General features: G+C 43.8%; 1 protein-coding gene across 1 annotated transcript in view; it reads right to left on the bottom strand.

Annotated features, from left to right (window-relative positions):
- Positions 1–1,798: 1,798 nt before the first annotated feature.
- The window catches only part of LOC109520197 (von Willebrand factor D and EGF domain-containing protein), a 21,713-nt gene continuing 874 nt past the window's right edge, over positions 1,799–22,637 (bottom strand). The window contains exons 2-33 of the mRNA XM_019877256.1: positions 20,589–20,773; positions 20,166–20,394; positions 20,028–20,093; positions 19,713–19,945; positions 18,063–18,152; positions 17,861–17,993; positions 16,518–16,735; positions 15,118–15,191; positions 14,766–15,048; positions 14,178–14,371; positions 13,249–14,108; positions 13,034–13,170; positions 12,665–12,826; positions 12,478–12,582; positions 12,049–12,163; positions 11,331–11,596; positions 11,021–11,240; positions 10,826–10,963; positions 10,406–10,744; positions 10,137–10,274; positions 9,742–10,052; positions 9,245–9,668; positions 9,067–9,162; positions 7,612–7,707; positions 7,437–7,532; positions 6,593–6,688; positions 6,130–6,225; positions 5,960–6,055; positions 4,947–5,042; positions 4,753–4,848; positions 2,700–2,797; positions 1,799–2,264 (exon numbers count right to left, since the gene is read on the bottom strand). Coding sequence (XP_019732815.1) covers positions 2,253–2,264; positions 2,700–2,797; positions 4,753–4,848; positions 4,947–5,042; positions 5,960–6,055; positions 6,130–6,225; positions 6,593–6,688; positions 7,437–7,532; positions 7,612–7,707; positions 9,067–9,162; positions 9,245–9,668; positions 9,742–10,052; positions 10,137–10,274; positions 10,406–10,744; positions 10,826–10,963; positions 11,021–11,240; positions 11,331–11,596; positions 12,049–12,163; positions 12,478–12,582; positions 12,665–12,826; positions 13,034–13,170; positions 13,249–14,108; positions 14,178–14,371; positions 14,766–15,048; positions 15,118–15,191; positions 16,518–16,735; positions 17,861–17,993; positions 18,063–18,152; positions 19,713–19,945; positions 20,028–20,093; positions 20,166–20,394; positions 20,589–20,773 — 5,798 coding nt within the window. The 3' untranslated portion in view covers positions 1,799–2,252. The remainder of the gene's footprint in view (positions 2,265–2,699; positions 2,798–4,752; positions 4,849–4,946; positions 5,043–5,959; positions 6,056–6,129; positions 6,226–6,592; positions 6,689–7,436; positions 7,533–7,611; positions 7,708–9,066; positions 9,163–9,244; positions 9,669–9,741; positions 10,053–10,136; positions 10,275–10,405; positions 10,745–10,825; positions 10,964–11,020; positions 11,241–11,330; positions 11,597–12,048; positions 12,164–12,477; positions 12,583–12,664; positions 12,827–13,033; positions 13,171–13,248; positions 14,109–14,177; positions 14,372–14,765; positions 15,049–15,117; positions 15,192–16,517; positions 16,736–17,860; positions 17,994–18,062; positions 18,153–19,712; positions 19,946–20,027; positions 20,094–20,165; positions 20,395–20,588; positions 20,774–22,637) is intronic.

Raw genomic sequence — 22,637 nt, forward strand, 5'->3', positions numbered from 1 at the left:
GTCTAAAAAACCTGGGTCAAAGTTTTAGTGATTGATGAGACAAAGATGAACCTTTACCAGTTATGGTGAGGATCTGCGCTGCTGTTTGCGAAGCATCTTCTGTAAATAAATTAAAAATATGTTAGTTAAAAAAGGCATTTTTAACATACTTTGTATAATTACATTTTAAAAGTTACTAAATTACATTAATTTAAAAAAGGGATTATTTACTTTATTTTGCATACACATTCTAATGTCTTTTTTTAACCTCATCTACAACTGCGCTGGGCCTCCTGTCATTTTTGAAATTCATAATGTGTGTGTGGCCGTTAAAGCACTAATTTTCCCACCCCTGATCTAACACATGATAGCAGCAACAAGCTTTTTTCCCCATTTATTAAATGTGTCAAAACAAACAAGGAGTTCACCTGGCGGAAAAGGAATAAAAGATTTTGCCTTGGCTAAATCATCTCCATTTCCATTTTCTTTATTCTACTGCTGATAAGAACGGAAATAGGTCCAATCAAACTTTATTTTCCTGCAAGTGAAAGGAGAGTTTATTTTTTTCATTAGTTATTTGGTGTATTTATAACGATTGACCACAATATACTGTGGGTCTTGAAAATGTCCAAATGGCAGTGAATGAGTTAAAAATCAAATTCGAGGTCCAAGATGAGGCCAGAGAGGGCCGGAATGCAGCCCTTGAAATATGACGTTAACGAGCCCAATTTAACATGACACGAACAGCCACAGACAGATAAACTGCAGTGCACTTGTTATTGTCGAAAATCTCCTTGCCACCAGAGGACAGCAGATGGATTCAGAACGAAAGCTTCAATTTGGATTGCTGATGCCGTTCCCAATAAAAAGGCAAGTGAAACACAAAGCATGGTGAAAGGGCTGGATTATTCTTGAAAGCAGTCAATCAAAACCTCTGGATCAGTGCTGTGGCAGCTGCACAAGGCTCTGCTCTCTGTTCGAAGAGCTCGAAATCAGCAACAAATGCTCGAGCAAAGCTTATTTTACATCATTCACTGGCCATTAGCGTGGAAGTGGTGCACAGCTAATGTGGCCTCATTAAGCTTTTAATCCTCATTTCCTTGAGACCTGCTGGCCCTGAATCCGGGCAGCAAAGGCAAACGCTGCATCACTGCAGGGCAAGCCGTACAGATCACCAAGAGCAAAACTGCACTTTCAATGAGCAAAACAGACCCAGTCAAGCTTTGCATTTGGGCCTTCGCTCCAATTCAATGCCATTAGCTTGTTGTATCGCTCTTGAGAGAAACTTACATTTCTGTCTTTTTTTCCAATTGTAACACATTGAGGTACAGGTACTCAAAACGTGTATTTGCACATCGCACATCTCTTGGGCACTGACTTTTTAAATACAGTAGTCCGAATTTGGTAGTTTTTATACATTATTTATTGAGAATGCAAATTGAAATGATTCGCTGAAATAGCAGATTTACATATCCGGCGTTAAATGTCACACCGACCCATTTGCTGTGCTAGATATTCTGACAGAAATGTGCCAAACAATTCATGTAAGTGACTCACTGGGGCAAGTTTAACGCTACTACAAAATTAATGGTATAAAGTGTTTTCACATACTGTTAAAAAAAAAAAAAAGAGAGAGAGAGAGAGAGACCAAGGCAAAAATTCAGATTTTGCTATCTGTAGGTATGTATTTGAGTAAAATTAATATTGTTGTTTTATTCAAGAAACATCTGACACATAACTCCCAAGTTCCATGTACAAACATTGTCTTTTATATATATATATATATATATATATATATATATATATATATATAAGTTTTCAGGAAATGTAAAATACTCAAAATAATAAAGAGCCGTGTCCTTCCACCCCACCCATATTATAATATTATGTGTCTCTCATGGTGGAAACAAATATATTATATTATTTCTTTATTTGTATTTTTCTAAAACAAGCATTACACAATGACATCATAAATTCTACTGGGTAAAGATATATACTGTACACAACAACAAATAAATCCATGGAAAGATGAGTTTAACAATTAAATGTTACTGACCCTTTTAAATTAAATATAACAGGAAAAAAAAGTGATGTTGGCAAAATGGTATCAACTTTAGGTGGGCATTACACAACATCATGCTAGCAAAGAGATAGCTGCCTTCTTGGGATGGAGCCCTCTCCCGGAAGCATAGATCATTTTTCTTCATATATTGGCTTCGAGGATGAAGAAGATTAGCGGAGACCTCAGAATCACCACAAACTTGACTCATAATCTAGATGGACAGCTGGAGAAGAAAACAAATATATATATCAGAAGTACACTATTCCTTTGCATTTAAAAAAAAAAGATTTGATTGCATCTTTTCATGGGACAACAATGAGAAATGACATGTTGCTGCATTGCATTGTAAGTAACGGTAATCAGTGTGCAGTTTGCATAAAACTATAAACTCACTGTCCCCTAGAAAATAACAACCTTGCCAGAGAGCAGTACTACCAAATCTAACACACCCGTTCCCCATTCACATTTCAGACTTGGTAACGCTGAGTCGCTTGACCGGGGTGGGAATATGGCTAGTTGTTATCAAAACGTGACATTATTTGAGTCACTTTAGTTATTCTGAGGGCATAGTGTGTGTGTGTGTGTGTGTGTGTGTGTGCGCGCGTGTTGGGATATATATATATATATATATATATATGTATATTAAAATTTCTCTTACCTTCCTTGAGCAAAGAGCACCTGAGAATCTGCTACGACATGCGCACACGTTGGGCCTCACACAGCGGCTTCCGTACAAACACTTTTGTTGACATTGAGCTGAGGGATGAGACACGCACGCGCGCGTACACACACACACACACACACGCACGCACGCACACGCACGCACACGCACACACACGCACACACACACTGTTGGAGCCACTATCTCTGGGATTGTTTTTTTTTTTTGTAAATCACTTATTTTTGTCTGTGAAATGAAAAATAGGTGGTACGGTGGATGATGGGTGAGCACGACTGCCTCACAGTGCAGAGGTCATGGGTTCGATTCCGGCCCCGGCATTCCTGTATGGAGTTTGCATGTTCTCCCTGTGCCTACGTGGGTTTTCTGTGGGTATTCCGGTTTCCTCCCACATTCCAAAATATACATGGTAGGTTGATTGAACGCTCTAAATTGTGCTTTGGTGTGATTGTGAGTGTAAATGGTGGTAGTCTATCTGTGCCCTGCGATTGGCTGGCAACAAGTTCAGGGTGTACTTCCCATAATGTCCGACGGCGACTGGGATAGGCTCCAGCACGCCCGCGACCTTCGTGAGGATAAGCGGTCAGATAATAGATGGATGAATTAAAAAAAACATTTTTCTTCTTCCACAACTTCCACAACTTTACTGTTGACCTCTTTGCCTGAATAAACAAATGGTGAGTGAATGCACTGCAGCCCCGTTGAGACCCGTCCATGCCCTTCGACTTTTGGACATTGACATTTGGGAAAAAAATGGCACAAACACACGCACACTCAGTAAATCAACTGAGCCCTCATTTTCTTTTGCTGCCACATTTTGTTACTGTGTCACCGACTTCTTTGTTGTATCCAAAACGTTGCTGCTATGCTATGATGTCACACGAGTTAGGTAAAGTTGACAAAGTTATTCCCATGCTGCCTAGTACCTACATACCCCGCAATGGTCTGTGAGTTAACAATTCCAAACAGTGACACGATGAATAGAACTGTCCTTTGGCAGTCATTAGGTGGAAACATGGCTTAAAAGGCAACTGGTTCGATTTACTCAGACCTCAAATAGTGAGCACTGTATTGCGTGTGGCACAATGAATTAGTCCTGACGTGATTTACGCTGATTGCTGATAGTGAACAGAGGGGTGGGGGGGACCGTGACTATGCTCTGGTTTTAAATTCTAATATCAACACCACTAGATGGGAAACGTTTCTTAGTTGAGCATACACTGGGTCTTCTACTGCCCTGTACTACAACGTAATTAGGATTAATACTTTTTTGTGCATTTGCAATGATATTCAGTACAAACATAATACCTCAATCATATTAACCTTTTGAGTAGGTTGTTTTTGTGAGAGAATGCATCAAATGAGTTATTGACCCTAATGTTTGTTTGCTGTTCAGCGGTTTTGTGCCATCCTTGAATGGGCATATTTTTTTTTTATACAGCTCTTTGCTCTAGGGGAAAAAAATACAGTATGTGGTTATTTTGTTGTTTATGCTTCAAACTCTTTGAAGAGTCAACCTTTTACATGTAAATTGGAGATTATAAAATAATTTTTAGGATTTTAATAGCATATATTTTAAAAGACTTTTAAGATTTTAATAGCATGTATTTTGTCCATATTTAAAAGGTCATTTTGTCATAAATCTGGTTCGCAAGTGCGTTCACCTCTGTGGCCCCCCAATAGCACTAATGAAAAATTGCGCCCCCACCATCATTTAAGTTGCCCATCCCTGCTCTACTCGGTTTTCTCTCTATCTCCCCTCCATTCCTTATCCTGTCCTCTTCAACTCAATCCAAACCGGCCGAGGCAACTGTTCTCATCCCATAGAGCCTGGCTTCTCTTTGAGGTTCCTTCCTTACAGGAAGTTTTTTTTTTTTTGGTGTGTGTGCTTTGACCAAATGCATGCTCAGGTGGGGGTTCACTCACAGGTAGTTTTCTTTCATGTCTTAGGAGTGTGTTTCTTGACCTGCTTAACGTGGAACGGACCTTAAGATAACGTGCATGTGTGGCGCACGTTGTGATTGATACTCACGGATGTGGCACAACATTCCACCCCAGCCCGGTGTGCAGTGGCAGGTGTTTGGTCCGACGCACTCAGCCCCATTCAGGCACTGTTGCTCGCAACTGGCTGCAAGGACCCAAAAATAAATAAAAAGGCGCAGAGATTCAGCATGGGTGAACAAATGGCAACAATAAAAATACACACGCAGACCCAGCGCTTCTTACGTTTGTCACATCTCTTTCCTCGCCAACCTGATGGACAGTCACAAACATTGGGACCAACGCAACGGCCGCCATTTATGCACATGTGCTCGCACACGCCTGGAGAGAAGGTGAGGGACGGTTGTGGGAAACAAGTACAAATACTCTGTCACTGAATGTAAGAAAACCAAATGCAAGTAAGGTGTATTTTTATTTTATTTTTTTGGTGTTATTCAGTTCACAGCGTTAGCAAAGCTACGGGACCACGTTGGATTAAATAGCCAATTGGCGTTCAAAAACTGCTCGTCTCAGAGGAAGAAGCACATGGTGGTAGGTTAGCTTAATTGTTTTTCATCTAGTCAAGTCAAAATAGGTGTGTTCTTGGATGGCCAGGCTAACGTGTGTGATAACGTCACTCATGAGCTTTTTTTGGAATGTGTTGCAGCCATACAATTCTAAATAAATGATAATTTGAAAAAAAAAAGTTGATCAGTTTGAACATTAAATATCTTGTGTTTGTAGTGTAGTCAATGAAATACAGGCTGAACATGATATGCAAATCATTGTACCCGGTATTCTGTTTGTATTTATATTCAACACAATGTCCCAAAGTTTGCACGCCCCCCCAATGCATGCGTGGGTTTTCTCCGGGTACTCCAGTTTCCTCCCACATTCCAAAAACATTAAAGGAACACTAAAATTATCGTAGGGATGATTGTGAGCGTGAATTGTTGTTTGTCTATGTGTGCCCTGCCATTGGCTGGCAACCAGTTCAGGGTGTCCCCAGCTTACTGCCTGAAGACAGGTGGGATAGGCTCCAGCGCGCTCGTGACCCTCGTAAGGAAAATCTAATTAAAAAATGGATGGATAGATGGGCAATGTCCTAATTTCATTGGAATTTAGTTTGTACAAAATAACTTTGTCCCAAGTTATTTTGTGTGACTGTACTTGGATTTTTATCCAGACATAACTGAAAGGAACTTTCCACAAGAGTGCTATTTGTCAAGAAGGCAATGTAAAAACAGCTGGTGACTGACTTTGTTCACAGCGTGTGCCGGTGTATCCCTGCAGGCACGAGCAGACGTTATTCCTCATGCACAGACCACCATTCTTGCAAGGTGGTGTGCAGATGGCTGCAAACGGAGGAGCTACCATCAGTGGTTCAGAGGCCAAACGATAGCAATACTCGTCATCATTTTGCACGTACCATTTTGACAATGGGCACCGTAGAAACCCAGAGGACACTCGCAGATGTCGGGCCGAATGCACAAACCTCCATTCAGGCAGACTGGAGAGCAAAGTGCTACACAAATCCAACATGGAGACATCATGGCAGCATAATTCACATTAGAGATTCAGTGGGAACATTTTGACCTGTCTCTGACTGAAAATGCTTGATCCGTGTTATGTTGTGGCCTGCCGTATGCATTTCTTCAGCGTTGTAATTCCTAACCTCAAAGACTATACAAGTAGTGTATATGTTGTGTAATAACTTAACTTGTCTTAAAAGAAAAGTTCTATATTATCCTGTGGACCAGTGACACTGCTATTTGTTCAATGTGAAATTGAAACCGTGGTCCAAAAACCAAAGTACGGCCCGTGCCGTGGGTTACCTGTGCAGTTGCATCGCAAGTACACACGCAGAACGCTGATCTCTTATCCATGCTCACCAGTTTCACAGGAAGGTCCACTCCAACCAGGCTGACACTTGCACTCATCTGGCGAGACACACCGGCCACTGTTGTGACAGTGGTGGCTGCAAACCACTATGACCAACAACACAAACATATGCACACCCTTAACTCTTAAAAATGGCTAAGTATGCTTTATCATAGATCTAAAAAGGGGGAAACATACTGAAGTGCTACCTTGACTTGACATTTTCATTTGTTACATTCATTCAAATGTAACTCAGTTGAACAAAACTACATACCAAATCAATGTTCCCCATTGAAATTGAAATGCACATAAATCCGTTGCAGCCCTCCACAAAAATACCACAAAGTGAGGTTTACTCGCATTTAAATTGCATGGAATCATTTCAAAACATGAAGAGACCGTAAAGCAACAAACTGGCTTTATAAGGTGTAATTACTGTACACTGGGACAAACAGAGTCCCTGTTTTTCATGTTTCTTGTGCACAGCGTGCCTGTTAAGTGACATTTCGTTGCACGAACGTGTAATGACAATTAAGCAATCCAATCCAAAATCCAATCTAACAACAACATATGTAGTGTTGCATGTGCCTTTAAGGGCCGTGGCCTAGTGTGTGATGTCAGAAATATGGCCAGTTAGCCTTGGCCTATTTTAGCTGCGGGTGAGCGTTTTCATTTTAGTATTGGCGTGTTAGGCTGTTTGTACCTTTCAATAAACTCTCTTTTTTTCCCTCCCACTTCGTTGGAGCTGCAGCATATCAAAAACTTGCTCATAACTCAAACCAAAATAAATAAATCGACAATACAACTGTTCTTGACTCAAAACAGGAAGAGAAGTTCCAGTGGCCGTGAACTCACTGGTCTCACATCGCGGCCCAACAAAACCATAAGGACATGAGCATGTCTGCAATCCTGTGCATGTGCCTCCGTTTTCACACGGCAACCTGCACACAGCTACACACATTGACGTTCATTAGTGGCAAGAAGCTGTGTGGAGGTTCTGCTCGACCCCGATGATCAAATGAATCTTTACCTTCCTGACAAGTCTCTCCATGAAAGCCTGTGGGACACTGACAAATCCCTGGAGCGATACATGCCCCGCCATTCAAACACTCCGGTTCACAAATTGCTGGGGAAAAAAAAAAGATTGAAAGAGTTTATATCATGATCTGTGACAAAGCAGTTCATTTTTCTGTTGTGAATTTGTTTGCCTTTCGTGTCATTGTGGTAAGATTGCTCCCAAAGTTTCTTTGCTGCTGTGTTTGACAGTTGTTTTGTTGGCTTTGCTTGAAAGCAGAGATGAGCACTTTACCCTATTTTGCTGACATATCGCGCTGACCTGTTTCAACAATTGTCTGCTACAGAATTGAAAAGTGAAAGGAAAATAATATTTATATTCATTTTAGAATTCCAAAGAGTTTATGGCTCCCATGGAATCTTGTATTAAACAGTTCAAATGCCTCTTTAGTTGCCAACACTAATGTAATATGTCCGTCCTCACTTGGCGTACAGTGATGCACCATTAAGAATAAGAATAAGGACAAGAAAACCTTTATTCGTCTCACAATAGAGAAATTCCCAATTTACAGCAGCAAAGTTATGAATGGAAGAAAGTAGAACAAAAAGTAGACGAGCTGCTGGAAAGGCAGTCTAATTCCTTAATGAAGGACCCTAAACGTCGCCCAATGTGCCAAAACTGCAATCGATGGTTACCAAAATTTATGTTGACATCTTTACTTTATGCTCACATCAACCTCTGAAAATATTAGAATGATTACCCAAATACAGTATTAGGGATTTTAGGGTGTTTTCTTCTTCATAGAGGCGCACATGACAAAGCTTATGTCACTTCACGAGAGAAATACATCGTCCATAAAATACAAAACACGTCTTACAACATTACACAATACCAAACTTAGAAAAATGTGCAGGACTCTCACATGCACACATTGACGTATTCATGGCTTATATGCTTGCCCACCGAACCTTATTTTCAGTAATGCCATGATTGGCTGTTGCAGATAAGGTTGAACAGTGTATTCGGGAAAATTTTTAGGTTTTAATTGTTATTACTTTCACAAATGCATTTCAATGGTATTCATACACACATTTTGGCTATTTGTGCGCCGGTCCTAATCTTCTGTATCAACTGTACAGTAAAAAAACAACTTGTTTAAACAGATTGGATGGGTTGGTGCATCCTTTCGGATCGGTGATCGTATATATATCTATATATATCCATCTATCTATCTATATATATATAATATATATATATATGGAAAAAATATACAGATTTTTTTAACTTGCTGAGTGGTGATCGTGTAAAGCTTAATACTGGTAAATGCTTTTTGGGATTCCCTTGAATTCATTCCCTGCGGCTGGCTCCACCTGCCTTTTCGCCTGAACATTGCCGTGATGAACCTTCAAATGTAACAACTTGTATGAAGCCACCTCAACAGCGAGTATTTAAATGGAATTAGCAATTTACCAGTTTGACAGTCTGAACCAGAGTAACCTGCCTTGCAGAGACACACATTGGGAGCAGCGCACTCCATGTTCCGTCCGCACGTGTGCTTGCAAACAGCTTGGAACACATGAGCAGAGGACAATTGAAACAGAAGCACCAAACCAGTCAAATCATGGTTAATTAATAAACTCAAACGCACCTCGACACATCCTTCCATCACCGGTGAAACCAGCAGGACAGCGGCCACAGCGGGAACTGCCGTCCAACGCTGTATCGCACTGGACACCAGGAAAACATGGCTGATCAGCGCATGGCAGGATGTGTTCCTTTTCCGTCACATGACTACTGATCCGCGCTTGGATAGAAGATGTGCTCTGGAGAGGTGGGGTATGACGGGGTGTCGTCAGGGTCAATACGGCCTCTTCCCTGTCTGCAGATAACTCGGACTCGGGCAGGGAGTCAGACAAAACTTCAAGAGGCCGTGCAGGTCTTGTCCAAGGCCTGGACTCAAAGTAGTTGAGAAGTGGAGGTTTTGTCTGTCTGGGTTTTGCCACAAGGCCAGGCTGAGTGATTATGCGAGGAGATGCTGGAGTTACTTTGTAGGGTGCGGCTTGTTCAGGCGGCTAAGACATGGCCACAAACAGAAGATGGTTTAGTTTTTGAATTACATGATGCTTTCATCTAGATGAGACTCACTTTTGGGTCTGTCACACGGGGCACCACAACCCCCTTGGAGGGTGTCGCGTTGTCTCTGTAGATGGCAGCAGTAGAAAGAGCACTCATCGTTGATCGAACAACATCAACAGTGTCCACCTGCCGCCTTCCGGTACCACCTCCCCTCCTTAAAGGTGAAGCTCGACGTAATGTGGCATCTCTAGTGACAGATAAGCGTTTGGTGCCGTCTCTGGAAGGTAGGGAGGGTAAGTGAGGGCTGGACACCTTGCTGCTAATGTGCGAGGATCGACTCTTTGGGCCTACTTTCTGCTCAAGTGAAAGGTGATTGGGTGCTGAAGAAGTAGAGAAGATGACAGGATTTTGACTGAGTCCTGAGTAAAATGAAACTGGACTCCCACTATGTTCAACCTTCTTACCAGCCTTGCCACTCTTCATACAGATCCGCCCATTGCCGTGAAGGCCGGGTGGGCAGCGACCACAAACGTAGCCGACATGCGGCGGCCTCCTGTTGATACATAGGACCCCAGGGAAGCAAGGCCTGCTGGTGCACGTTGCTGTGACAGTGACAGGCAGAAAAAAAATTAATCAAGAGAGACAAAAGTTATGTCAAGAGAGGGGTCATCTCCTAGTTCCACTCATTTTATTACAACTTTTGCCAGAGGCCGGCCTCCAAGTAAAACCTCACCTGCAGCTGGTTTTCCTGAGTTCTGCATCACATTGGTTTTCTTCTCATTAGTGGTGCTGTTTTGAGACGGACCAGCCTTGACTGGGTCAGGTGCTATCCCGGTTGTATTCTTGGAAGTGCTGCTGGTTGTATGAATCTGCAGGACAGAGCTCAAGCTAATTCTCGTCCATGCTGTGGGTGGGGACTCTGGCAGTCCAAAGGGTTCCGCTCTTGGCATGATCTTGGCAACTTGGATTCTTGGGGGAATTGCAGTTGCGCTCTGCATCCGAACTTCTTTAACCTTGGGGACAGTCGTTCCTGGAGCCAATGTGGGTGGGACGGTGGTTGGCTTCATGTACACTTTATGAAGGAGACTGATTATGTTTTGATGTTTTGAGCGCTGAATGTGTCCAAAGGTTGTGAGAGTATGAACATTCTTACCAGGACATTTTGTGCCATTTCCCGGCATGCCTTGGGGACAAGGACCACAGTTGTAGGAACCATGACTGTTAAGACAGTGGACTCCTGGGAAACATGGTGTCCGCTTACACTCGTCTATATCTTCCTGGCATGTTGCACCTGTAGAGACATAGAAGTAAACCACAGGACGCCAGATGGATAATGAAACTGCGTTACCTGTCAGCCCTTCAGGACAGTTGCATCTGAATCCACCACCAGTGTTAATGCATGTTCCTTCTGCACAAGGTGCGGACAAACATTTGTCTACATCTTCATGGCAGAGGTCGCCCTCTTTCCCGTCAGGACATACACACAGGTACTTTCCACTGCCAGCAGGGTAAGTGAAATCAGTCTCACATGTGCCGCTGTTCTGACATCCGCATGGCACCACATGGATCTATGCAGGAGCAAACCAGTAATGTGCATCTGATAAATATAATCCTTTGCATCATTTTGGTGATTATTCTCTTTTATTATGTGGAGCTACCTGAACCTTGAAAGTGCTTTGGGCATTGCACTCATCTGATAGCGTGAAGTGAAAGGTTGACTGAATCCACTCATCATCGGGAGGTGATGGGACCCTCCAAATAAGGAGCCCAGCAGGTGAGAGGATGGCACCCTTTGGTCCGGTGACCAGCTGAAAGAGCAGGGCTGAACCTTCTGGGTCTGATGCGGCGAACTGGAAGACAAAGTTTTCTCCGGCAAATGTACGGAGCTCGCCCTGAGGTTGATGGAAGGTGGGCGGCTGGTTGACTGGGAAAAAAAAAATTGTTTAGATAAAATAGTTTTCTCCAGATTGTTTTGTTGAATCTATTTTTGGAGACTCTGTCAGTGTTGGTAAGCGTTAACATGATCAAGCATGTCATATACTTCCTGTGGAGGTTCAACAACAGGTGCATTCTGGGAAAGCACCTTTCAACTGCTAAGAGAGGAAAACAGGCTCCCAGTGGGCTGACCTCACAGTAAGATCTACCGCTGTCTGTCTTTTAGCAGCAGAAGCAGTGCCTCTAGAACACAAACACTACAACGTCATAAAAGGACGCAAGCGCCGATGTGGACCCCCCATTGCTGCTGCTGCTGTGTGTTGAGGCTTGCAGCCATATGAACATGTTTGTGGTAATTGTGGACATTCCTGCAGTCACTTAACGACTGATCTCCCCACTAATGACAAGACCGTAAAGACTTATGGAGGCCCAGTACCATACCTTGGTTGAGCGACCAGGTAAATTTGGAGGTGTCCGGGTCGCAGAGCAGGCATAGACTTCCTGGATTTGTGTCTCCTTCTGCAAAGCACATTCCGTCAATGTTACACGTCCGGTCCTGCCAGAGACACATTCACAAAGAAATAGACCATCAAAAGCCACATCTCGACTTGTGGCAAGTTTAGGTTGGCTTCTCTTTGTGACCATGTTCTGTAAAACCTGGTCCAGTGACAACAAAGCCCACTTGGCTTTTTTTATGGTCACAAGCAGATGTCATGTGTTGGGAAAGGGCAAACAATGTCTGCTTTGGTCATCAGTAGACCCCCCCCCCCCCCGACCATTACTTTCTTGTCCACAAAGGTAATTCACCATCACTTAACATATGAAGACCAAGAGATTGTGGCATGGCTTTCTGTTCAACATGTAAATTACCTTTAATTTACAGATTCCTGAGCGAGATTCTGTGCACACCTGACAACTGCCGTCATATATTGTCAGTACTTTGGCTAAACTGTAATGCGAGCCATCGTTGGTCACCTGAAGAGAAGGTTGGGGGAACAGTTAGGGCTGCATACAACATACAAGAAACAACTCTAGTTAGGAGATTAAAGCTGTCTACCCTAATCTCCCAACGTGCATACGGTTTGTCATCCATCATAAAGTCTTCTGTGCTGATGGCTTCACTGCTCAATGAGGGGACGCCACAGTCCAATGCTTTGGAGCTGAGGAAAGTGGCTCTTGTTCTCTGTTTTTCGCCTGGAAGCCAAACGCCATTCATATACTGGAGAGGCACATGTCCACATTTAGAGAGATGGATATGAACTCGTGTCAGAGTGTAACCTACCAGTGAACCGGGATGGGCAAAATTGCTTATTTTGATCTTTTGCAACTTTTAATGTTGGAAACACTAAATATTGCATACCATACTGAAGTGAATCATGCTGCTTGATGGAAACATAGGCTCGAAAGGAACCTGGAGGTCTCTCACCTTCAGTCTGGTGGCATGGCAGCTCAGGTCAGGTGACTCGATAAAGCCCCGACCGAAGACCCGTACTTTCCGGCAGTCAAATGTTCTGAGGTCACATAGGCCGCCGTTTTCCAGACCAATTAGCTCTACTGGCTGGCCTTTGCCGATGTGAAACAGAGACAGGAATTTTCAGTAAAGAGCATTCAACTCCAAGTATTGTGATGGAAGTCACTCACCGATGGTCACGCTGCAGTCATATGAACTGAAGCTTCGGTGACACAGGCAGCCAAATTCTGTGCACTCTCCATTGCCGCTGCAGAAATTGGGGCAGCGCAGTGCTGTCACCACCTCCTCTGGGTGACCCAGCACTCCGTGGTTTCTTTGGGCCCTGTTTTCCAGCAGCCTCCGCTCACACTCGTTTGCTAGGTAGGGTAGCATTGCCTCATCCCAGCCCAGGTCATCTTTTAATTGTAGGTCCAGGATGCAGAGATTCACAGCCTCTTCAAGGCGACGTCCCAGCAGCTCACGGCACACGGTGCCAATTGTGGAATTGGACAAAGCTGTGTGGCACACGTCCAGTGCTTTGCCAGAGGTCAGGCCACTTGGTGTGGGCCACCGAGGTTGGACTTGTAGTCGCGCTTTTACGAGGTGATCCTCGGGGAAGAAGTAGGCAAGGTGCTCCAGGTCAGCCTGCCTGATGCTTTGAGAGGCCGACTGGAACTTGAACATTGTCTGTCTCATGAGTCTGTCATCAGATCGCGAATGGTCATCTCTGAATTCTTCATCATTGTGCACACTGAAATGATGGGCCCTCCCCTCCAAGGGCTGACTGGAGGACACGTTCAGATTTATTCCCTTTCTTTGGAGACCCTTGACATATTCCAATGTCGTATCCAGTGAGGAAAACAGAGTAGTATAATCCACATTTTCCTGTGCAATGCAGTCAGAGTGAGTGAGGAGACCAGACATATGCCTGACTCCTTCATCGGAGGAGGAAAGAGAACTGTATCCTTTCTGGCAGTGACAGAAGGGTCTCATTTCTTCTTGTCTCGAACCTGGGGGCGTTTTATCGAATAAGCTCTCACCAGGAGCTATCCTAACCAAAACATTAACACGTGAGTAAAAGTCCAACAACACAGCGACAGTAAATGATCATGTGACCCACCTCCAGTCCTCTATGAATGCATGCAAGTCACCATGGACGCCTTTGTAACCATGGATGTCATTGTTGCTATTGCGATCAAAGGTACCACAGAGGCCTTGCGTCTTGCCGTAGTCAACACTTGGTGCCCGGACAGACAAGCTCATCCCCCAGTCGTCAACATCGGCTCGGACAAAGGCCCCAGAGGGAAAGATTATCTGCAATAGGAGTGGCAGCAGCCAATGCGACTCCTTATCGGACACTTCAAAATGTTTGTAAAAAATAAATGCTCAGAGACGTCCAGGTGGCAGAACACAAGTGACTACGACTGACCTGAATCAAGCCCCTGACAAAAACTTGTGTGTTTGGTGTTGCGCCGCCAGAAATGCCTCAAAAAGCTGATATTTTTATTTGGATTTTTTTGAATTTTGAAATAGATCCTGTAGATATTTTCTCAACCACTCTGCCTTTGTCAAATGACATGGAAGGGTTTGTTTACTTGTGGTGCCATTCCAGAATCCTTCACTTTTTGGCTCACAGTATGTATAACGTCATGGTGAAATGTCCTGTGTCACGCAAATATTGATATGATTTGCAAGACTGGATACCTACAGTGACCTTCTTCCCATGATGAGATTCCAAAACACGGACACGGCGGCTACCGTTGTGCTCTCCGCCGAGGCCTTTCACAGTCAGCTTTGGCCTTGTTTCCTGCTGTTGGCCATTGCACATGTCAACGATGGCCACATCATTATCCTCTCGCGCCGCAATGCCACAGCTGCAAGCCACGGCGTAATGTCGGCTGCCGCAGTCCCAATGCCGGGTGTGGACCTCAAAGTCCCTGGCGAGGCTCCGGTACAGCACAAACGTACCGGTCTGGTGGTTGTCATAGTGCCTGTGCGATCATGTGAGAGAAAGCTGGTGAATATGTCTTTTGATGAGGTCTTCTCTGTCCTTCAAATACCTGCCATCCAGCGTAATGACATGTGGGTCTGTCAGTGAGTAGCAGATAGAGGTGGGAACATCCTGAACTGTGACCTTTAGGTGGGAATAGGACACCAAAGACAAAAGGGGGTTTGCCATTGACATTTTGACCCCTGGCTTTGATGTTTTCATGAAAAACAGATGGTGAAATTGTCTCAGCACCCACAAGTTGTCAAAACCAAACCTAATGATCATGTAAGAAGATCATCATTGACCTCTCCAAAAGTCTCATGACGTAGTTCATATCTTGTACATCTTATGTAAAGAGAGAATACTGCCGTTTAAATAAGTTGTACTCCAATGTTACATTAAATTGAGTTGCCTTCATTAAAGTCTTGACCTTCAGTGATCCCGCAGCATTCCCCAAGGACCTCCTAACTCATTCTGAAGAGGCTTTGGAAGTTCTTCAAAAATCTCAAGAGTCTCCATTAGTCCAACTGCCCACATCACGTTAAGGATGTTCTGCATTGTTTATTCACAATTTGGAACAGTTTCCAGATGTCTTAATAACATGTCTGTGCCATACTTTGATCAAAAGGATCAAGAATTTTTTTATACCGAAAGTAGCACATTATCTTCTGCAAGTCAGCAATTGTATACCCACCCTACATACTGTTGAGACATTTTATGAATCCAGCTTTTGTTATGGCTAGGGGGGAAGACTTAATATTGTGACTTGAATGGCTACTACTTGCGGAATCAGAGCCTGGAATGTGGAAAAAAAAGTAAGCTCCTGTAAAAACACACTCATACACTACACTGTGTGCATGTGGCACAGTGGACACATGGCTTTATATAAATCCTCCCCACCCGCACTGTCAATGTACTAGAAGTAGAAATAGGTGGTGCTTATCAGAAGCTGCATCCAAAAAAACACTCAACGCTCTGCTTGCCTGATAGACTTTGACTTAGTGTTTCATTGAGGTCGCATTTTAAACAGTGTAGTTCTTGAAAGTGGCTCTACATATATATTTGTCCAACCAAGCTAGAAAGTCACGAAGAAGTGGTAATACTACTACTACTATTACCAATAATAATAATAATAATATTAATATCAGCCCCACAAATCTGGAAAATGTGGCTCTCTCACACACGACACATTTTCAGAAATGGGCAGATAACAGATTTACTTGGTTGCCCAGTTTCACAGCAGGCACTCGAGAGACGCAAATATTTATAGCCAAGCAATTCAAGAATACATTTTCCATAATATGTCTGTTTACTTTAAAATCCACAAGAAGCAACCACACTTTCACTTAAAACTTTCAGAATTTCCTAAAAAAAGCTGGAAACCCCTTAAACGTGTTCTCATTAGACGTAGTGAAGGAACCAGGCACCAGAATTGAATGTTTTATGTATGGAACATCAATAAGAACTCACTTTCAGTGATGTTGGAATGTAGCTACTCCACACGCGCGATGTGCTGTGTTCAGGCAGGACGCTGATCAAACTGATCCTGTTTCCATCGCGCATGAAGTCAGTGACGGCGGTGATGAAGAATGACGCCTGGCCGCAGCTTCCCTCACTACAGGCGGTCGGACGGAGCTGCACCTGGCAGGCAGACAGCGCCACATTGGAGACCTCGTGTCCAAGGCCATCTGTGGACACCAGGGCGAAGAGGGTAAGGCGTGAGTGCAATGCCATGTAAGGAAGCAATGTTACGTTTTAATCACGACTAGTATGTATATGTGTTTGTCTATACATACATACACTACATATTATTCAATCATAAACCTGACAGTGATGGATGGTGTCATAAAAACTTCATATTAAAAATCTCTACTGTTACAACCGAGACTTAGCGACTTCTCAGGAATGCAACGTGAAAGCGGCTACAGTTTGTGCGCTCCATCATGCTAACATCTCTCGGGTCTATTCTTTGGGTGGTGCAACACATGCAATACAATAAATATATCAGGGGGTCAAAATACATTTTGTCATGGGCCACATTATAGTTACGGATTTCCTCAGGGGGCCGCTATGTCTGTGAAATCATAGGAATGCCTCTTCATATTATTACATATACGTTCGTTCAAGTATTTTTCAAGTTACTGTAAAAAGGGTTTTAGCAACAAGAAAATTGCAATTTCTCAAAGTGTTTTAATAGTCATTGTGGCGATACTTGGTGCGCAAAGTATTTTTTTAGAGTTGGTACTTGTTTATAACTATTCATCTAAAACAGTGGTTCTTAACCTGGGTTCGACCAAACCCTAGGGGTTTGGTGAATCAGTCTCAGGGGTTCGACAGAGCCTCTGCCATTGAGGTTAAGACACACCCGACTCAAGATGTTATTTGGTCACGACACGCCAGCTTGGCTATCACTGGCTGGTTCATTTTGTGCACAATTAAAAAAACTTATACTTATGTCTTGAAATTCTGTTGAAGTTATTTTCAGTTTTTAATAAATGTGTTTTTTTAAAATGTCTTGAATTTGTAAAAAAAAAAAAAAATTTTTAATTCATATTTTTATTTTTCACTAATGAAGGGCTCGGTGAATGTGCATATGAACTGGTTGGGTTCGGTACCTCTAACAAAAGGTTAAGAACCACTGATCTAAAAGAAAACTATTGCTGTGATTATGATCCATGCAGCAGACAGTACATCATCCATCCATTGATATACACATGCAAAACCAGTCTGCCTGTTTTAGTTGAGTGAAATGGCTGTTCAGAATTCCTGTATATTTTACACATTGCTGATTAGCTCAAAGCAGCTAATCTCACCTGGTTCGTGCACACTCAACACCAGGGGGACTCCGCACCGGTTGAAGTCGTAGCAGGGGAGAGGCACAGTGCTGTGGATTCTGACCTCATGCTCCTCGCCATTCTCCGCTATGTGGAGCGACTCCACAGAAAACTTGAGAGAAAAAGCAAATGGGGGTTTGCTACTTTTCTGCTTTCACTTCAAACCAGATTGCCTGTTCACCTTCAGCCCAGCGTAGAAGGCCTCACTCTTCCGAGCAGAAGATCGACTGTGGTTGACATTGACTCGGAATGCGGACACGCTGCACGAGAACTACAAGACAAAAATCAACAGTCCTTGATTTGTGAGGTCTCACGCGAACTTTATTTTTCTCCCGTTCCAGACAAAATGTTTGTCATCCATCAAAACATTTCCCCACTGGCACAATGACAACATTAAACTGACCTTGGACCTCGCTCCCCAATCAAAGTTATGTCGCGAATGGCCTTGTGAGCGAGCTTACTGAAGCATGTTGCAGACACGACTAATCCCACCCCAGAGCCCAAATATGGCAACCCGGCGGTCCGCAGCTGTGCGGCGGCGAGCTGCGAGGATGACTTCACCTCAGTGTCACTTCTTCATCTTTCCTGGTAACAAGTAATTGCTCCAGGAAATGAACTGCTAAACACATTATCGTGTTATTATCAACAATGTACGTAATGCTAAAAGGTGCTTCCTACTCCTCCAATCGTGACACCGATGGTGCGCAAAAAGCATGTCGCCACTCGTTCCTTCGACTGACGAGAAGATTACAACCTTGCACATGGCACTGTCTCTGTGATGTGTTGTCACAGACCCTCTTCCTTCTGTGTATTTATTGTCACTTGGTCATTTATTTTGGCGAGTCCACTTACGGGGACTTCTGTTTGTCTTTTTCTTTTAATTATCAGGCTGGGCCAGGTAATTTTCGGAGGGTGTTCCCACACCTGCAGCTGATCAGCAGTGATCCTCCCGTGTGTGATACCTCTGCCGATCTGCTAGCGGGTGCCATATGATTCATGTATTCTGAGTGGTATTTCGGCCATTACAAGTGCACATGCTTTCCTTTCCGTTTTGAACTTTTTCCTCCACGGACTACTTGATTCCACACTTGTGCTTTGTGCCATTCCTTCTTCTCGCCCTCAGCTCTGCTACCCTAAGCTGGAGCTTTACCTTCTTGTTTGCAAGCCACCATTGTGTCCCGAGCTGGATCATCAGACCCTCTCTCTCGATTTAAACACTCCCTTTAAACTCTGCCAACTGTCGCCGGTTCGCTTTTGGATCCACTGCTGCCTTTACTTTTGTCATCCCTCAAAGGCTCATTATTTGAACGTTTTAAGCGGGGAGGTTCAGACTTTTTCCTCTTACGCTCACATACAGAACTAACTTGACATTCTTCATTTCTTAGGCAAGTAGTTATGTTTTTCTTAGTTACCTTGAAAAACTTCTACATCACAGCTTTCTGTGAAAGGAGATAAGACAAATAATTTATCGGTAGTAAGCTGACCATTTTGAAAGTAGTTTCTTGGCATCACAAAGGATGCAAATGTCCCTCAAGTTGTAGTTTGGACATTTAAAGCAACAGCAATGATCAATAACAGGAGTGAAGAAGACAAAGCTAAGCTGCAGCTTCTTATGCAACTCCCTCCCTACACACAAACACACACACACACACACACACACACACACACACACACACACACACACACACACACACACACACACACACACACACACACACACACAGCCTTCCCATTGCTCTCTGCTGTCCTTTGGAGCACTAAACCTTGGCTACAAGGGGTCAACTTCATCCACTAAGGGGTCAAACTGAAAAGGGCATCTGGCAAGTATTACCGTCTCTCCTAGTCTGAAGTGAACGCCGTCTATCTCCAGCAGCGAGAAGGTCTTCAATGTAGACTCTTGGTGGATTTCGGCCTTCATGCTGTAGTCGACGTGCCGTGCCCAAACCACATGGAAGCCGAGCAGGTGACTGGATGCCGGCGGGATGAAGGAGCACTTCAAATAGATGCTGTGGCCGATTAGCTCTGAGTTGATGATGGGCCGAGATGGCAACGACGGGAGCGCGGCTATCGGCAAGGAGGCAATCTGACAGTTAGGGCAGCTGCATAGAAGTCTGTCAACATAGTTATACTTCTTAACTTAGTTCACCTTTGCACCGACCGTTGACCTCCACCTCACCCGGTGGGCAGAATCCAGGTGCCAAAGTTGGAGCAACTGAACAGCAGACAGATTTTGGTTACACGTGGACAAACACTCCAATCGGGACTATGAAGCAAATGCGCACACCTTGCGCGCAGTATCCCATGCATCCTTGAGTGGGCTGCAGATAGTAGAGCAAGAAGTTGCCACAGTTGCGAATCGTGATGGGGATGCGGAAGAGGCAGCAGTCTTTGGTGCTGCCATGAAAGAACTGCCAGGTGGCACAGGCAGACAACTGGAGCACCTCGCCAGGCCTAGGTAAGGATTTGCCCTTCAGTGAGAGCCACACGGGTGCCTGCGTCCCGCAACGATTCATCTGGCCGAGAGAGAAAAAGGAACAAGGGCCCTGAGACTCGTGAACCTCTGTGCTTCCCTTCCTCTTCATCCTTCTGACGTCTTTTCTAAACATTTTCAGAATAATATCATGGCTATTGCTGTGAATGCGGCTATTGTTTGGTGTGCTGTTATGTCATCATCACCATCCGTAACAGCAATTTGGACATACAGTACCTCTATGCAGGTGGTCGGCATCTCAGCCGGCTTGTTGTCGATCTTGAATCGGTACCAGCCCGGTGCCAGCGAGTGGTCACAAACCAGCTCCTGAATGGCTGTATTCTGGATCTCAGTGGAGTCAAAGTCGACGCTCCGGTAGGGGTTTCGCAGTGTGCGATGGCCTCCTGGGAAACACTCTGGTGCTGAAGAGACAGAAAGGAAATGCTTTTTAGTTCTGTTTTCTATTCATCAACTCCTCAAAGCGTACTGTGTTAAAAAGGAAAATCGCAGAAATACTCAGGTTTTTCTTCTACAAAGGAGAACAGTTCCCAGGTTGTCTTAATGACAATCTGCTTTGAGGGGGCTCTCCTGTTTCATGCAATTGAGATTCAGAATTCGGATTGCCTGCAAATTGAGCCCTGAGTTTTTAATGGAGTGTATTCATATTTTGTGGAGTCGAGTCAGCACATCATCACCAATCGCTTATCAGAAGCTAATGCGAAGCTCTGCATCTAGCAAAACTCAGTGCAGCTCTGCTTACTTTCGGGCTTTGGCATAATGTTTCAAAGAGTGTAATTAGGCTCTGGCTTGAAAATTACAGATCTTTGCCCAGCGTCCCTAGTCAGCCGTGTGGTGGTTATGTACATTTATATACATTTATATAATCTTTCCATGATGGGAATTAACTGGAATGTATTTGAATTAAACAGGAATTTGCTAAATTAAAAGTTTAAAATATATGTTAGCAGAATCCTGACTAAAACAACCAGATTTCACATCAGAATACATGTAGTTGATGACGAAGATCCCAAGACCTGAAAGGGTTTTGCAAAAATACAGAGGATAGTTTCAATCGGGCCTGAGGGAAGATGTTGATGCTTTTTATTTGCATGGTGAATGAGATTTTGGGGGATAGAGGGGCTCTTTTTTCAATTGTAACATTCTGAGTGTGACGCTGTTCATCTTTTTGGATGAGGGTGTCTTTTTGTTCATTTGTATGCTGGCTCAGGGGATAAGTAACCTCAAATTCAACATTGATGATTTTCATCTTTCGCGACAGAATCGCACCATCCAAATTCAGCAGACAGCAGTGACTTTCCAGACTGCTCTACTCCCATGTGACACCACCTGTGCGGGTCAGAAGCGAGTCGACGTCGTAATCTAAACAAAGAGAACAGGATGTTCTTTCCCTTCCTTCAGGGAAAAAAACTTGTTACCTTCCCCAGTGGAACAAAACAAACACACAGGATTTGGGGCGGCTTGAGTTGGGGGCAGTGTGTGTTATTGCTCACCTAAACACCTTCTTAAAAGCCGCTGTTTGCCTCACCACTGACTTGCTGGGATGTCAAAGGTCATCCAAACAGACATGTCAGTTGAGAGACAATGGTTGAGACTTTGGCTCCTTGCTAAACTGCTTCAATTGGGGGCTTAATGAGTTTACAGAGTCTCGGGGGTAGGGGCTTCTTAACGAGCCCCTGTGGAGTAAAGGAGGGCAGGGGAGTGTGAATTTTGGGGGGCCCGACTGACCAGATGTGCTCTTCCAGTTACTTGGAACACAAGATGATGATCTGGGAGCGTGGCTTTTGCATAACTGTGGTTTTAGTTTTTCCCTCCCACAAGGGCCGCCCCTCAGCGCTCGGACATGGACCAGGAACACTTACTGTCGGTTTAAGAGGCTCTGGAAACATCCAACTAGCTTTAAAGTTCTTTTGATTGCTATGCTGACAGTAAACTTTATGACTGCAAGCTTTGATGTCTGGTGGTAGAAAAAGGATATGAGCTAGATGGGTATGTGAGTCATGATGTTATGTGGTCGAGAACAACAGAGTAGAGAAAAAAAACATGAAAACAACCAAAACAAGAACAAACGAGAATGGTGATGTTTAGCGCATCAAAAGGATGACTTTAGACTTCAGTTCAGTCTATTGCCCGAAGTCAGTTGGGATAGGCTCCAGCACCCCCCCACAGCGACCCTAGTGAGGATGAAGCGGTTCGGTAAATGATATATATATATGCACACACAGTATAATATATATATATATATATATATATATATATATATATATA

The sequence above is a fragment of the Hippocampus comes genome, unplaced genomic scaffold (assembly GCF_001891065.2).
Source record: "Hippocampus comes isolate QL1 unplaced genomic scaffold, H_comes_QL1_v1.1 scaffold167, whole genome shotgun sequence".
NCBI classification, from domain to species: Eukaryota; Metazoa; Chordata; class Actinopteri; order Syngnathiformes; family Syngnathidae; genus Hippocampus; species Hippocampus comes.